Source organism: Adiantum capillus-veneris, chromosome 5 (assembly GCF_014529385.1).
Source record: "Adiantum capillus-veneris isolate H3 chromosome 5, ASM1452938v2, whole genome shotgun sequence".
NCBI classification, from domain to species: Eukaryota; Viridiplantae; Streptophyta; class Polypodiopsida; order Polypodiales; family Pteridaceae; genus Adiantum; species Adiantum capillus-veneris.
In genome coordinates, this window is record NC_140935.1 from 3,260,066 (window position 1) to 3,275,000 (window position 14,935).

The 14,935-nt window shown below is 44.3% G+C and overlaps 2 protein-coding genes across 2 annotated transcripts in view; both read right to left on the reverse strand.

The window, feature by feature from the left end:
- Positions 1 to 1,411: 1,411 nt before the first annotated feature.
- Positions 1,412 to 14,935, reverse strand: part of LOC147456790 (DNA polymerase I B, chloroplastic/mitochondrial-like) — an 89,168-nt gene continuing 75,644 nt past the window's right edge. The window contains exons 8-12 of the mRNA XM_086511922.1: positions 2,689 to 2,883; positions 2,490 to 2,582; positions 2,069 to 2,281; positions 1,878 to 1,967; positions 1,412 to 1,793 (exon numbers count right to left, since the gene is read on the reverse strand). Coding sequence (XP_086368048.1) covers positions 1,632 to 1,793; positions 1,878 to 1,967; positions 2,069 to 2,281; positions 2,490 to 2,582; positions 2,689 to 2,883 — 753 coding nt within the window. The 3' untranslated portion in view covers positions 1,412 to 1,631. The remainder of the gene's footprint in view (positions 1,794 to 1,877; positions 1,968 to 2,068; positions 2,282 to 2,489; positions 2,583 to 2,688; positions 2,884 to 14,935) is intronic.
- Positions 2,911 to 14,935, reverse strand: part of LOC147456791 (uncharacterized) — an 18,284-nt gene continuing 6,259 nt past the window's right edge. The window contains exon 6 of the mRNA XM_086511873.1: positions 2,911 to 2,924. Coding sequence (XP_086367999.1) covers positions 2,911 to 2,924 — 14 coding nt within the window. The remainder of the gene's footprint in view (positions 2,925 to 14,935) is intronic.

The window sequence follows — 14,935 nt, forward strand, 5'->3', positions numbered from 1 at the left end:
AGGAAGAGCTTGTGGGTCGAGGCCCGGGTGGTTGTGGAATCGGAGGCTGGTTCGACATCTCACAGTCTCTCTGCATAATCCTGCCATACCTATGGATCCTCAATAGGAGTAGTCAAACAACTCCTAGAGGGTGCGCCATGTTCTGGCACCCTCCATGCTCATGAACAGGTGGTAAAGCTCTAGCTCGTGTCTCCTCAAAAGCAACGAGCTGGCGCATAAGTCTTCATCTGGCGTCAAGCCTCTCAATCAATGACCTCTCCTAGACTTGCCGCCCACACCAACGAATCTGTGGCATAACCCATAGGGGGGGGACAGTGGCATGTATGGGTGGTGTGCAAGAAAGAGCTAATGGTTGATTTCTGAAGAACATGTGTGATGTGGGAGGCAAGCATAGGTGGTAGTGTAGAGGGGTGGAGCATAAGGAGTCCCTTCTCGACCTTTGAAGAGTATGAGGGAGCTAACTCATGTGTGAAATGGATCATGGTGTGTGGGGTGTGGCATCACCAATGAGGGAGAGTGTAAGATAGGTGTGGTCAACTCCAATCACTATGGGTGGGATGGTGAGAGAGCCAAGTAGGTGGGTGGCCTCTCTGGATCCAATGACGTAATCCACAGTACTCCCCCTCCGGTTGCAACTCCATGTGGTATGCATGTCAACCCTCCTGAGGTGGGCCATTGTGCCATCCCGTTATAAATAACAAGACGGTGCTAAAATGAGCAAATCATGGCTGTACTATGTAGTGTGAGTTGTGCCTGTTGAATCTCTCATGGTGGCCTCCTCCTGTATGATGAATAGTGCCACCTGTGTAAGAGTACTCCATAATCTCATCTAACACGCATGTGTATGAGGATGGTCTCTCCTCCCCCTCCCCTTCCCTCTCTATGGTGGCAAATCTGGAGCTTGAGGGAGTAAAGTAGCTAAGCGCGCGCGCGCGCGAGAGAGAGAGAGAGAGAGAGAGAGAGAGAGAGAGAGACGATCTTTTGATGTCTATAATCTATTAGAGCAAAAGTCAGCCTACAAAATAAATCAAATATACGTGTCATCACGCCAGCAAGAAAGGACAGAAGTACAAAGTAACAAAATGTGGTCCAGTGATAAGGGGGGAGGGGGTGATTCGTGGGAGGCTAGCCTCAACTACAAGTGAGACGAGATTACGGAGGGAATGCCACCGCTCAAGGCTGCCACGTGGCATGATAGATTGGCAAGCAAAAAGAATTGCCCCCCTAGCTCAAGGGCCTCTCCTAGATCTGACCATCTTAGACTGAGAGAGAGAGAGAGAGAGCCCTGAATGTGAAATGCAAGTTATGAATGTGTTACCATGTATTTGCCACAAATGCATGCGGATTACAACTGCATGCCTGATAGCACACTGTAAAAACATGGTGGTGTGCGCACTTGTACGTGCCTTGATGAAACTTAAAACAAAATATTGCTTAGAAAGAGGGAGTACAGACGCAGTCGTATGAGGCCAGTTAACTTTTGAATTGGCCTGTGTCAAAAAAAACCAGAAAGATGTGTCTCTGATCTCTAGTGATGTATAAAACAACAAAACTATCATCGCAATGAGTTGAAAAGAATAGAATTTACAATACACAGGACCTCCTTTTGATCTCGGACTTTGCTAGAACACCTACTTAGCGGCATACCAGCTGTTAGCATATTTTGCATCTACAACAAGATCCACCTTCAGAATATTTTTACCTTCAAATGGATGAGACATAGCCTTTACCACTAAATCTTTGGCATAGGCTGCAGTTTTTGTAGGGCCTTCAAGAATCATCTCATCATGTACCTACATCCAGAGATGTAAGAATCTGGTTAGAGACAGTATCTATGCCATCTATGCCTCAAGAAAGGAATCGACTAAAAACCCTACCTGCAAAAGAAGCTTCCAACCAAGCTCTTTAAGTTCGACACTGCGCCATAATTCAATCATTGCAAGCATCGCAACATCTGCAGCACTTCCCTAACAAGACCAATGCAACCCATTCCTCATCATCGCGTCGTCGCAGCTTCAGTGTAATCAGAAAATCCAGTGCAAGAGCATAGTACACCACACAAACATACCTGCACAGGGGTATTGATAGCAGCACGATCAATGCGGCCTCTATGAAACTCAGATGTAGAACTGACATCTGGAAAATGTCGAGCCCTGCCCAAAAGAGTGTACACACAATGATTGTCTCTTGCACTTTTCTTCTGAGCCTCTTGCCATTTGCGCACTTCAGGCCTGTCTTTGTACCAAAGGTTAACAGTTTCTTGGGCTTCTGGTGTAGTTACCTGATGATGGTACAGAATCCATCAAGTCTTGGTTTAACTTAAAAGAGTGTGCTAATGGGATGAGTTGCATGCTTGCTATATATATTGAGTTGAAGATGAAAGGTTTTCCATGTGGGGGCTAGACTGTGTGCAAAGCCCCAGGGTCCACAGACATTCACACAACAAATGCCGTTTATTATAACATCTAAGGCCTCAACATTTTACACACCTTCCAGTCTTTTGAAAGACCTCTCGCTGTTTTTCCATAAGCAATTGAAAAATTTAGCATCTTTGCCTTCCTCCTTTCTGCAGCATAGACATCCTGTGATGGAGGGAAAAATAAAAATAAAACAAAGCAAAGAAAACACCCTGCAGACAGCTTGAGTAGTGAATAGAATTTCCAGATTCGCAGGTGTTGTACCACTGACCTTGAGTAAAGGTGCAGGTGGAGAATCTTGTCCAGGCTTCGGTTCCCACTCTAGAAGAACTTCACCTTTCTCCACAGCGGCTTTAACGTTGGCAAACATATTCATAGCTGTTCGTGAGTGAAAATCACCTCCAATTTTAAAAGCCTCCAGCATGCTTTTGCAATCTGCAAGGTGTGCTAAGAGTCTGAGCTCCAACTGTAAACAAGAAATCGAATGGCTGCCTCAGATAACAGCAACTGAAAACAAACATTTGATGAGGTGAGACTACGCTCATGCCCCTACATCCATGGACCTGCTAGCCCTATGGTCACTAACTGTTAAAAGTGAGTATGTTTAATGGAGGAAAGATGCACACAGGCCCATGGTTGAGGATTGGGTATTTTAACACTAGTTTGGTACCAAAACAGGACACTTACGTGTCAGTTTTCTACAAATTTAGATTAAATGCTACTTGCATCAGACAGTGTATTGAAGAAAACCCTCTTAATATGCTTAAATATGTTAGCTAGAGGGTCTTTGAAAAATATAACCTTGCAGTTTGGAAGCTATCATGATCAAGAAATATACTCATCAAGTGGACCCCCATAAGACTGCGATTGATGCTTTGAAGAAATCAACTTTATAAGCTCAAGAACAAAAGAAGCGACCTTGTAGAAAATTGTACACAACTTTATTACAATTTTGCTATAGATAAATGCAAGTGTCATGTGCAAAAAAATTTGCTTGAGAGTATATAAAATAATGGAAAGTTCTACGTGTTTGATATGACCATTTCAAGCATATTGTTGTATGCATAGAAAAATACGTTTTTGAGTTTTAGAAGGTGATACATTTCCTACCCTCTCCAATGAGGACTCATGTGACAAGTAGAAGTGCTTTGGTAAGTGTAACAGACTTGGACACTCCCCAGTCAAGAATCAACCGCGACAGCACCATACACATGCACAATCTAAAAATGGAACATTGACAAGATGTTTGCCCATCGCATGTGCTTCTCAAACAACTTAGTCTGTGTAACAAAATATCGCAAGGTTTGATAATCCGTTTTGGACAACAAAATCAGCCCCTACCAAATAGTGTTTCCAACTAGTGAGAGCATGAATTACTGCCAGCAATACTTTCTCATAGACTTCCAAGTTCCTTTCAGTCTTCAAAAGAATTCTGCTCTCATATGCGACTACTCGGCCATTCTGCATTACAACTGCACCAAGACTATGGCCACACGCATCACATTGAACCACAAAAGGTTTCGAAAGATCTGGCAAAATAATTACCGGATCTGAAATCAGCTTCTCTTTCACGTGTTTGAACGCTACAATTTCCTTGGTTGTCCACTTGAAAGTAACTCCTTTTCCTTGCAGTGCATGGAGTGGAGAAGCAATCTCAGTAAAATTTCGGATGAACCTCCTGTAATAGGAACATAAGCCTAGAAAGCTTCGAATGTCATGTACGGACTTCAAGTCTGGCCATGACCTAATTGCTTTCACTTTAGCGGAATCCATGCGTACCCCATTCTTTCAAACAATGTGCCCAAGGAAGTGAATCTCTTGTAAAAAGAATTCACTCTTCTTCTCATTAATGAGTAGCCTATTCTTGCGTAGCTCATTGAAAACTGCGGTCAAGTGATCCCTATGCTCCTCTTCAGACTTTGAGTAGATAATCATGTCATCAAAGAAGGTACCCACGAAGTTTCTATGTGGTCTAAAAATTATGTCCATCATTCTATTAAATGTGGCAGGAGCATTTGTGAAACCAAATGGCATGACAAGAAACTCATAGAGACCAAATGTTGTCCTGAACGCAGTCTTATGGACATCTTCTGGTCTGATGCGTATCTGATGATACCCGCTCTTTAGGTCTATTCTTGTAAACAATGACGCTCCCTCAAGCCGATCAAGAATGTCATCTATTCTCGGTATGGGGAAACTGTTCTTGATGGTATTCTTATTCAAGGCGCGATAGTCAATGCACATGCGCCATGAACCATCCTTCTTCTGCACTAAGAGTACACGCGAACAAAAAGGGGATGAACTGGGCTGAATCAGCCCCTTCTCTAAAAGCTCGTTGACCTGACCCATAATCTCTTTCTACTGGGCTGCACTAACCCTGTATGGTGGTCTATTCGGTGGACTAGAACCTGGCACAAGATCTATAGTATGATCCTCAGGTCTCTCAGGAGGTAACTCCCCTGGCAAAGAGTCCGAAAAACAATCACTGAAACCACTCAAAAAAGTTGACCTGTCTTTATCTAAGGTAGACAAATTAGATACAACTTGAGGTACTTCTTTTACGTAAAGATCAAGTACGCAGAAAGATGATTCTTTATTACAGATGAAATAGCAGAAGCAGAAACAACTGAAACAGACTCGCCTTTAAGCTTTACATCAAGGACATGAGTCTTTCCTCTATGTACAAGGGTAATCTTTTTGTTGTAAGAATCCACCATAGCATGCAACCTATAACACCATGGGATACCCAATAACACATCACAGCCCTCAAGGGGCATAATATGAAATTCTTCTGCATCCACATAGCTCTGAATGTGCATACGAAGCTTTCCCAAAATGACAGTAGTCTTTGTGCAGTAGTCCCTGATTTTCTTGGGCAATCCGCAACACTACTTCTCAATCTAATCTGACAATGGCACAAACCTGTAAGAGGTGACTGGCAACAATGCGGCCCAAAACTCTTTATTGTACTCTTCCACATCCGAACACTGTTTAGCATTCAACACGTGCCATTCTGTCATCACATCCACTTCAAAAGTGTTTGTCAACCATGCAGGCGCAAAAAGTTGTTTTAATTGGACCCACGTTGTCGGGGCTTGACCTCGGTTCAACAATGCGGTCCACCATTGAAGCGCATTCCCTTTCAAGAAAGTGGTAGCCTTGCGTATCTTTGAAGATTCCGTGAAGTTTCCTCCAGCATAAGCTGCATCGAACTGCTGTATGAAGGTCAAAGCCTTCAATTGGTCCTCAGTTCCTTTGAAAGTTTCAAACTCCCTGCCCACCTTCCTTGTAATCCTTAGGCTGACTCAAAGGAGCCACATTATCATAAACAGGTGCCTGTAACAGTGGTGCTCCATGAGTGTTCATTCCAGCACTCCCATCAACTGTTTTCCCTGTCATATCTGCATTTTGTACGCATGGCTGCGAAAAACCAGCCATACCAAATTGTGTTCCAGGCACTCGAAACTGGCCATAGGCACCCTGAAAACCTGGTTGGACACCCATGTTCGCGTACATAGGGTTACCCATGCCTGTTTGCATTGTCCCGAACACATTCCCTGGCATATAACCTGTGGAAGGTCCAGCCATAGCTTGAAACACTGAACCACCTCCAAAATAACCAGGATAAGTATTAGGTAATGGAAGGGTCTGACGCATAGCCTGTTCATTGCTCCCTTGACCATTCACAAACGGTTCCTGTCCAGCTAAAGCAAGTTGCTTTGGATCATTGGACACCGCTAGTTGCTCAACCACATGGGCTTTCCCTCGAGCATCATGAGTCCTCTGCGCATTGGAAATCTCCTTTTCCTGCAACGGCTCAGTCATGCCCTGTGTAGGAGGCTGAAAACCCTGTGTCGGAGCCTGTAAGAATTCCTGCATCCTTGGGTTGTTAGCCAACTGTTGAAACATGTCCATGCAACAACGTAGTTGAGTTCTAAACAACCTATCCTCTTCTAGAAGAGTTGAAGGAATTTTCTCTGTGCCATGTGAGGAAGATCCCTCTTCAGGTACTTGGTCTCTCTTCTCTGCCATATCGACAAGCTCTGTGTTGCTTTCACCCACAACAATCCACGCTGCACTTTTTGAAGAAAAAGTGACTATCCCGTCGATGGAACCATATAACCGGCCCGTACAACGTAGAGGGCGGTACTATTTCAATTACCTGTTAACTTTACACAGAGCACTGAGAAGGGAAGAGAACACAGTTGCGTCCAGCGACTAGAATGTCACTGCGCACACGAGACCGACACCCTGTAGGCCCCAAAGACTGGCGCCCCTTTTGGGTATTTCTTTATTCAAATTAAGGTAGACGATCCGACCACTTAGCACAAGCTTTCACAAAGCTGTCCAAACCTGGCGAGGGCTGAAAACGCAGGTTTTCGACCGGATTTCGACAACATAACGACGCAAAAACCCCTGTAGGTCAAAAACACCTGTCTAGGATGGCTTCCCTCGATATCTGGAAGCTTTTTGGTGAGCTGTCACAGAAATTCAGCGGGCTGTAATTCTCTGTTTTTTACTGCCGGGAGCCCGAAAGCCTGTACACGCATCCCAAGGCTCTCACGAGGCTCCCCCGATGTTCCCTTGCAGTTTAGGTGCGAAACCCTAAACCTGCAGAAAAACACAGCAGGCTGTAATTCCCTGTTTTGGATCGTTTTTAGCGGAGCGAACACGCCTACGCGTGTCCCAAGGGCTCCTGCACGCAATGGGACAGTTCCCCTGTGAATTGGACGAGTTTTCACGCGAGAAAACTCTCCAAACTCGCAATCTTTCATGATGGAACTGTGCGTACCTGTGGGGGATTAGCAATTAGCTAATCCGGTTCCTGTTCAGAAGGCTCTTGCCTTGGCAAACGTGCATAAACCCCCAGAACTGTACATAGGTCAAATGACAAGCCCACTAGTGGGGCATAACATATTGTACGTAGGGGAGAAAGAGAGCAGTATGTAGCGTGCGGGGCATCACTCCCGTCACCATACTGTGCATAGAGGGCAAGGTAAGCATTCCATAGCTTCTGTACCTGCTACAATCCACCTGAGGCTGAGAATGGCGCCCCCTTTGTTGATATGCAGCTCGGTTTTGCCTCCCAGAGTGGCAGAATCGCTCAGAGGCTGACACGTGGCCCAGTTTCCTAGTTTGGGCTTTCCGTGCTAAAAATATCTCAACTGGTGCGTCAGTTGACTTAGCAGCAGAGCAATAAAATGTTCCCCTTGTCATTCCAGAGCTAATGACGCGAACACATTTTCCGGTCAAAAATAGCAGTTCCCTTAATTTTAGGAGATGCTTCCATGGCGTCCCTATCAGTCTCCTGACCATCATTGAAGACTACCATTTGACCAACATCTACAATGTGGGTTAATTTACTGGCCCCTTTCAACTTATAAAGTTGCAGTGACTTGACGAGTGACCCAAGTTCCAGTTTGGCACACACGTGCTTCCATACTCATCAGAATTCAGTGCTAACTGGCCCGGGCAGTCCCTGTCTGACCGGCCTAGATCCCCGATGTGAGAAACCCATTTGGCTGCAGCCGTTTCACACTGGCCATGCAATGTCCACTTGCACCTTTTCAAGGGTTTTGGGACAAACAAGTAAAAATAAAATAAATATATCTAATACTTATTTACGGAAGGCAACAAGAAAAATACACCTCCTGGTGACAAGTAGCCTTCCCGAAGGGAGTATCCAGCTACTGCCTCCCCATCCCGTATCCGTGTGAAAATATCTGCAAAATCTGTATCTGTGGCATACTGATCGACCATATCCTCGAAGCTCCTATGATGTATCGCGGAAATAGCCAGAACCAACGGTTTCCCAGACAAAGCATCTGCCACCACATTCTTTTGTCCATGCACATGGACAATCTGGAAGTGGAACTGTGACAAGATGTTCGCCCACCGCATCTGCTTTTTCGAAAGCTGCTTCTGTGACAAGAAGTAGCGCAAACTTTGATGGTCTGTAAAGACAGTAAAATCCGCTCCGAGTAGGTAATGACGCCACTGAGTAAGAGCATGGATAACCGCCAAAAGCTCTTTCTCATAAATTTGTGTTGTCATCTCCGGCCTAGAGAACAAACGGCTCTCGTAAGCTATGACATGGCCTTCTTGCATTAAGACACTACAACCACAAGCATCACAATATACTTCAAATGACTTCTTCAAGTCCGACAAAGTCAAAATAGGTCCCGTAGTCAATTTCTCTTTCAATGTCCGAAAGGCAGTCACCTCTGTGGGTCCCCACGAAAAAGGTACTTCTTTCTGTGTCAAGGTATGCAAAGGGGAAGCAACCTCTGCAAACATTCGTATGAACCGCTTGTAGTACGAACACAATCCCAAGAAGCTTCTAACTTCATGGACATTCCTCAAATCGGGCCAATCACGAATAGTCTCTATCTTGGCCGGGTCCATTTGCACTCCTGCTGCTGACACAATGTGTCCCAAAAAGTATATCTCTGGTAGGAAAAATTCACTTCTCTTTGCATTAATCACTAACATGTGATCTCGTAATGCCTGAAAGACTTGAAGCACATGATCTCTGTGTTCTGCCTCATTCTTGGAGAAAACAATGATGTTGTCAAAGAAAGTGCCAAAAAATAGCCTGTACTCTCGAAAAATCCTGGCCATCATCCGGTTAAAGGTCGCAGGAGCATTGGTTAACCATGAAGGCATCACCAAAAACTCAAATAACCCAAAAGTCGTCCGAAAAGCTGTCTTGTACACATCTCTTGGCGCTATCCTGATCTGATGATATCCACTCTTCAAATCAATCCTCCTAAAGCACGAGGATCCCTGTAACCTGTCGAGTATATCATCGATCCTAGGAATCGGAAATCTGTTCTTGATGGTGATTTCATTGAGAGTGCTATAATCGATGCAGATTCTCCAAGATCCGTCTTTCTTCAAAACCAACAACACTGGAGAGCAATACGATGAAGTACTAGGCTGGACAAGATCCTTTTCCAAGAGGTCTTTCACTGGGTTCATAATGTTTTCATTCTGTACTCGGCTCACACGGTAAGGTGGCCGATTCAGTGGCGTGCTTCCAGGTATCAGATCAATGGTTTGATCTTCAGGCCCTCTGAGAAGCAATCAGCATGAGTGTGGAGAAAAATCTTGGCATTCTTTTGATCAGGTCTAAACATATTCAACCTTTATCCATCGTTCAGTTCTCTCCCAAAAGAATGAGTAAGAAACTGAAGTTCATTGAGTACAATCTCTAAGACCTTCATTTATCAAAGTCGCTTTCTCGGCCCGGTAGTCAACCACGACGTAATTCTTGTGGTACCAAGGGATCCTGAGTAGAACGTCACTCGCGTGCCCTGAACACCCCTGTCATTGCAAACGAAGTTTGCCAATGCTCGGTGTAATGGCAACATCCCATCCGGGTGCCAGTCGAACTACCTTCGCCTGTGGCGTCAGTGTGTCGGGCGTAATTCCAAATCGAGCCGCCAATTCCAAGTGAAAAGAAGTTTGCCTTGGCTCCTCCTAAAGAGCTTCTTGATCCTTCACTTTGCCCCAAAAGCGGCAAAGTTTGTACTATCATTCATTAGATTCAGTGCAAGTCCCACGCCATGTGGTACCAGTTCTGCTTTTCTATCTGCCTTTTCTGCCACATTCCTCAACTGCTCTCGAACTCTCAGGCCTGTCGTTGTCTTTATCATTCTGTTCTTTCTGTGCCTTTTTAGGGCACTTCGCGGAGATATATCCATGTTCCCCGCATCCAAAGCACTTCTCCTCTCTGATGAAGCGAGCTCTCTCCTCAGGAGTAAGCTTGGGTCGTGCATCCTTTTTCTCTGGGTTGCTCTTTTTCTTTCTACTTTCATTCCCAGAAGTCCGTTCAACTGGTTGTGTCATGGCCTTATCTGTGGGGTAGGTCAAACTGCCAGAGTGAATAGCAAAGCCCCGCTTCGCATGACTCATCAACTCCTAAATAGAAGCTGACTTCTATTCCAAGCAGTGATCTCGGATCTCTGTAGGTAGACCCAAGGTAAACCGCTCAATCTGTTCTCTGAACGAGATCTTCTTGAATGAAGAGGCGAGTAGAAAAGAGCTCCAGAATCTTTCACAGTAAGCATTGATTGTATCTTTCTTGGTCATCCGAAGATGGTTCTAAGCAGCTCGTATATCTCATTCATATTCTTGCGTCAACCAAGAAGAAATAAAAAGCTTCTTAAATTTCAGTCATTTAACTGGCGCAGTCTTGTTTAAAAGAAGAGTGGACCACCAAGTAGGAGCATTCCCCTTAGAGTAAGAGGTAGCTCTCCGAATCTTAGACTGCTCTGAATAGTGTCCTCCCGCGAAAGCGATGTCAAACTGTTGTATAAAAGACAAAGCCTTCGAAGCATCTGAGTATTCTGAGAAAGTATCAAACTTGATCGAGTGGCCACCTCCTTAAACTCTCGGACTTTCTGGCTTTTATCCTCGAGAAAGTCATACTGGTTGGCTTTGTAAAAATCTTCTTGTTCGCATAAAAGTTTCCGTCATCGGAATCTGAGCTGTCTGTAGACAAGTCCTCGGTAGAACTGTCAGTCTCTAGGCAAGATTTAGCCTTCTTTGCCTTTCTCTTGCCCTTTCTAAAGCGTTGCTTCTTGCTTGGCTTTTTACCTTTTCTGTCTTCTTCGCTCGAATCCGAGGAGTTAGAAGAACTGTCAAAAGAAGAAGAAGAACTAGGTACTCCTTCAAATCGAACACGCTTCTTTTGTTTCTTTGCCTTGTCAAAAGTCGACTGACGACCCGAATAACCTGGAAAGTCAGTGCTTTTCTTTTGCTTTTTTCCATGCTTAAGGGTTTCTTCTGTGCGTCAAAAAGTTGAGCAATCCGTGCATCACCACCTCTTCTAGTTCCTTCTCTGAATATTGTTTGGGATCAGAAGGTTTCTTGAAAGCAGATTTCGGGGGTGTAGTGGTTTTCTGCCACTGTGCATGCACTTCTTGAAAAGAAGTCTCGCTCATATATTTTGCCAATTTCCGATCCTTCGCAAAACTGAGCATCATCTTTGTTGCATCGCCGATCAATTGACGACACTTCATCTCTCCTTGCTCTGCCTGAGTAGGCCGAGGCGGGCCATACTCTGTCTGAATCTTCGTTGTGATCCCAATCTGCATCTCCAAATGCAAAGAGAGTTGACCGATCCTTGCGTGAAGCCATAGGTGCCGCGGAAAAAAAATTGGGGATCGGATTTTCCGTAGAAGAGAAATCGGCCGTGCTTTGATACCACTATAACAGACTTGGACACTCCAAGTCAAGAATCAACCGTGACAGCACCAAATAACCACTTCAAAACAATTCACGGATCACAATAGATTTGCACTGGCCCGGCGGAGTTCCGTGCCTAGAGATATTGGCCCCAAAGACTGGCGCCCCTTTCGGTACTTCTTTTTATATTAATCCGATCAAAGTACAAGAGAGTGGCTAGGGTTTCACTCTCAGACTCTGCGTCCAGATGCTCTGAGAAGTGAGGCGCTCACCACTAATTTAAAGATTACAAGGGATGCCCAAAAGCAAAGCCCCAAAAGCTTGAAAGCAAAAACAGATTCTCTCTCTCTCAATGAGAGTCAGTAAAAAGCAAGTTCTCTTTTTCTCTCTTTCTCTCAAAATCATAGCAAAAAGCTGAGATTTGTGTCGCTCAAAATTTCCCAAATAAAAAAATAAAAAAAATTCACCTCCACGATTTTCGAAAATTAGGGTTTCCACTATCCATAGCCACGTCATCACTTTATGACATTAAGAAACAATTTTTGAATTTTTAATTCTTGAGACATAAGTATTCAAGACCTCAAATAACTTCAAATTTTCCACACATATCAACTAAATGTATCAAAGTGCATGGTATGAATATAAATGGGATACCTAAAACCTTGGTTTCAATGTTATTGTGGAGGACTCAAGATTTTCAAGAGTGTTTGCACAATTCAAAATTTCAAGAGGGGTATAAGCGACAAGATTTAAGTTAGGGAGCCAAAAAAATACGTAGTTTCTTGGTTTTAACATACAAAGTCATTTGATGCTGTCAAATTGCACAAGAATAGCCCCAATTCCATGAGAGGACCTTACAAAGGCAAAAATTATGGTCTTAGTCAGAACGTGCTCAAGTATGAAATTATGTTTATAACTGCAATTAAATTTGAAACTATTCCTTTAAGGTCATCACATTGTTTTGTAACACTAAGTACTAGCATTTTGCTTTTAAAAACATAAAAAAGCTCACCTCTATAAAAAGATATAAGAATTTTATGATTTTTTTGGCAAAACAGCTTGAAATTTTACAAAAAATTACGACTTAAAAATTACCACAATTCTCTCCATAGGGTTTGTATTTTGACATGGAAAAAAATCCCAATGTTTTCTTTCTCCCATAACCAACCTATGGTAGAAGCAAGGTGTAAAAAACTTCTTTCTAGCTTGACAAATAAATTGCCAAAACTTTGTAGGAAAACAGGACACTTTAGTGTCCAATTACAAAACTAGTGTTAAATTAAGAGGTTTTGCCAGACTTGGCACACTATATGAGTGCTGCAAGTGTCCACTCTGGTCATCCTGTATCATTTTGCCTCTGGAGTTATTGAGTTGCCAGGTTCACACTATTAAGAGTTTTGGCATCTTCAGTGAACTGCCCAATGTGAACCCATTATTTAGTTTGCCTTTTAGGTATTTATTTTACTTATTTGTCAAAGTTTGGGTAGGGCAATGTACAGAGGTTTCTATATAAGCAACCCCTTGCCTCCATTGTATACACATTCAATTATTCATTGCCAAGATTGATTGGTTCTAGAGACTCTCTCTCTCTCTCTCTCTCTCTCTCTCTCTCTCTCTCTCTCTCTCTCTCTCTCTCTCTCTCTCTCTACACGCTTCCGTATCGTCGACTTTGACACGGTATCAAAGTCGTATCGTGCTTGAAGACTCTTGGAGGAGGCAGAGCTGCACAAAGAAGAGAAGAAGAAAGCCTCGTCACCAACATTTTCCTTACCCTCTCTGTCGTTGTCCAAAACGTTGTTGAACCGGCGCCATCTAACCTAGCGTTTTTGCGTTTTAGAACGCTGTCACATAGCTATGGGAATTCCCCTCTCTATCACTAGCGTTTCAACCGGCGGGAGCTATCGGCGGCGCCATCTTGCTCTCCAAACAACGTTTCAGGCGCCGTCTGGCAGTGTTGTGTGGCCACAAGGCATCGCAGCCCCCACTCTCGCCAGCGGTTTAAAACGCTAGGCGTTTTCTAGCTCTCCTTTCTTGGTGATGCCGACGTGTCCCATGTCCCCTACATGGTGAAACACGCAACATGCGTTCTGAAACACGTAACATGAGGCCCATTAGTGACAACTCCCCCTTTCATTGTGCATAGCGTTTTAAAACGTGTATGCAACGGTGGTGTATTGGAGCACTCCTTGGGCTGTTGAGAGGGAGAAGGTGGCATTGACTTGGTGGCCTGTGAGAGACCGATTGTGGAGCGGTTTGGGAGACAACAAGGCGAGCGACTTTACAGTTCAAGAGAGGGATAGCAGAGGGTGCGGAACAACTTGGGAGAAGCAGAACTTGGAGCTCTAGAGAAGGACACCAAGAGCGGCTTGGGAGCATATCGAAGCTCAAAATTTTGGGCAAAGCTCCGTGGATCGGCGTGGGAGACGAAGAGGAGGACAAGATCGGCTATTTATCGGCTTGGTTAGTGCGGCCACCTTTGGAGTGCGAGAAGCTTTCCCAAACTTCCAGATCTTGCACCTTCATCGTGGCCCCCCCTTGCTCGAACACAGACGACATTGACCAAAACCAACAATTGACTATGGATAGCAAATCCACCATCCAATTAGCGGCCTATGCATTGACAAAGTTCTCGAGGAAACCGGCAAATTGTTTGGCTCGAGATTGTGAAGCCTAAAGCAAATGGACAAGTTCGCTAAAGGACACAGGCAAGGGCAAGCTTGACAAGGATGGCAGAACCAGTACTCAGTTACTTGTCTTGGTACCCACGAAGTACGACCACAATTGTTATGTGACACGACGCTTTGTTTGGCTCAAAAGTTTGAAGCCAAAGGCAAAAGCAGGAACTCACAAATACACAAACACAAAGGCAAGCTAAACACACAAATTACGGTAATAAAGATTTGACAGAGGAGATCGGCATGGCACATGCGGTGGTGGTCACAATTGCCTCGACGTCACATTTCTAGTCAAAGTGCAAGTGCCGCCACTAGCTTCAGCTAGAGAGAGGCTTGTGAGTGGCAGAGAGGGGCAAACAATGCTCCCTATAATTAATTTGGACCCTTGTATTGGAGTTCAAGTTATCGTTGATGTAGATAGCTCCTCTCCGAACTACAAGGCAGCTTATTGAGCACCGAAACATCAAAAAAGAAATCCCACAATCATTGAAGAATACGTGGGGATTTTTGAAAAGAGAATTGGTGTTTCAATCTTGCTGACCCAAATCGTCGGGAGTGTAGTTGTGTGATCATGGACTACAAGGGTGGAAGACTTGCAAAAGCAATTGAGATCCCACCCGATGTCGTGGAGAAGGCACAAGGTAGCTTAAA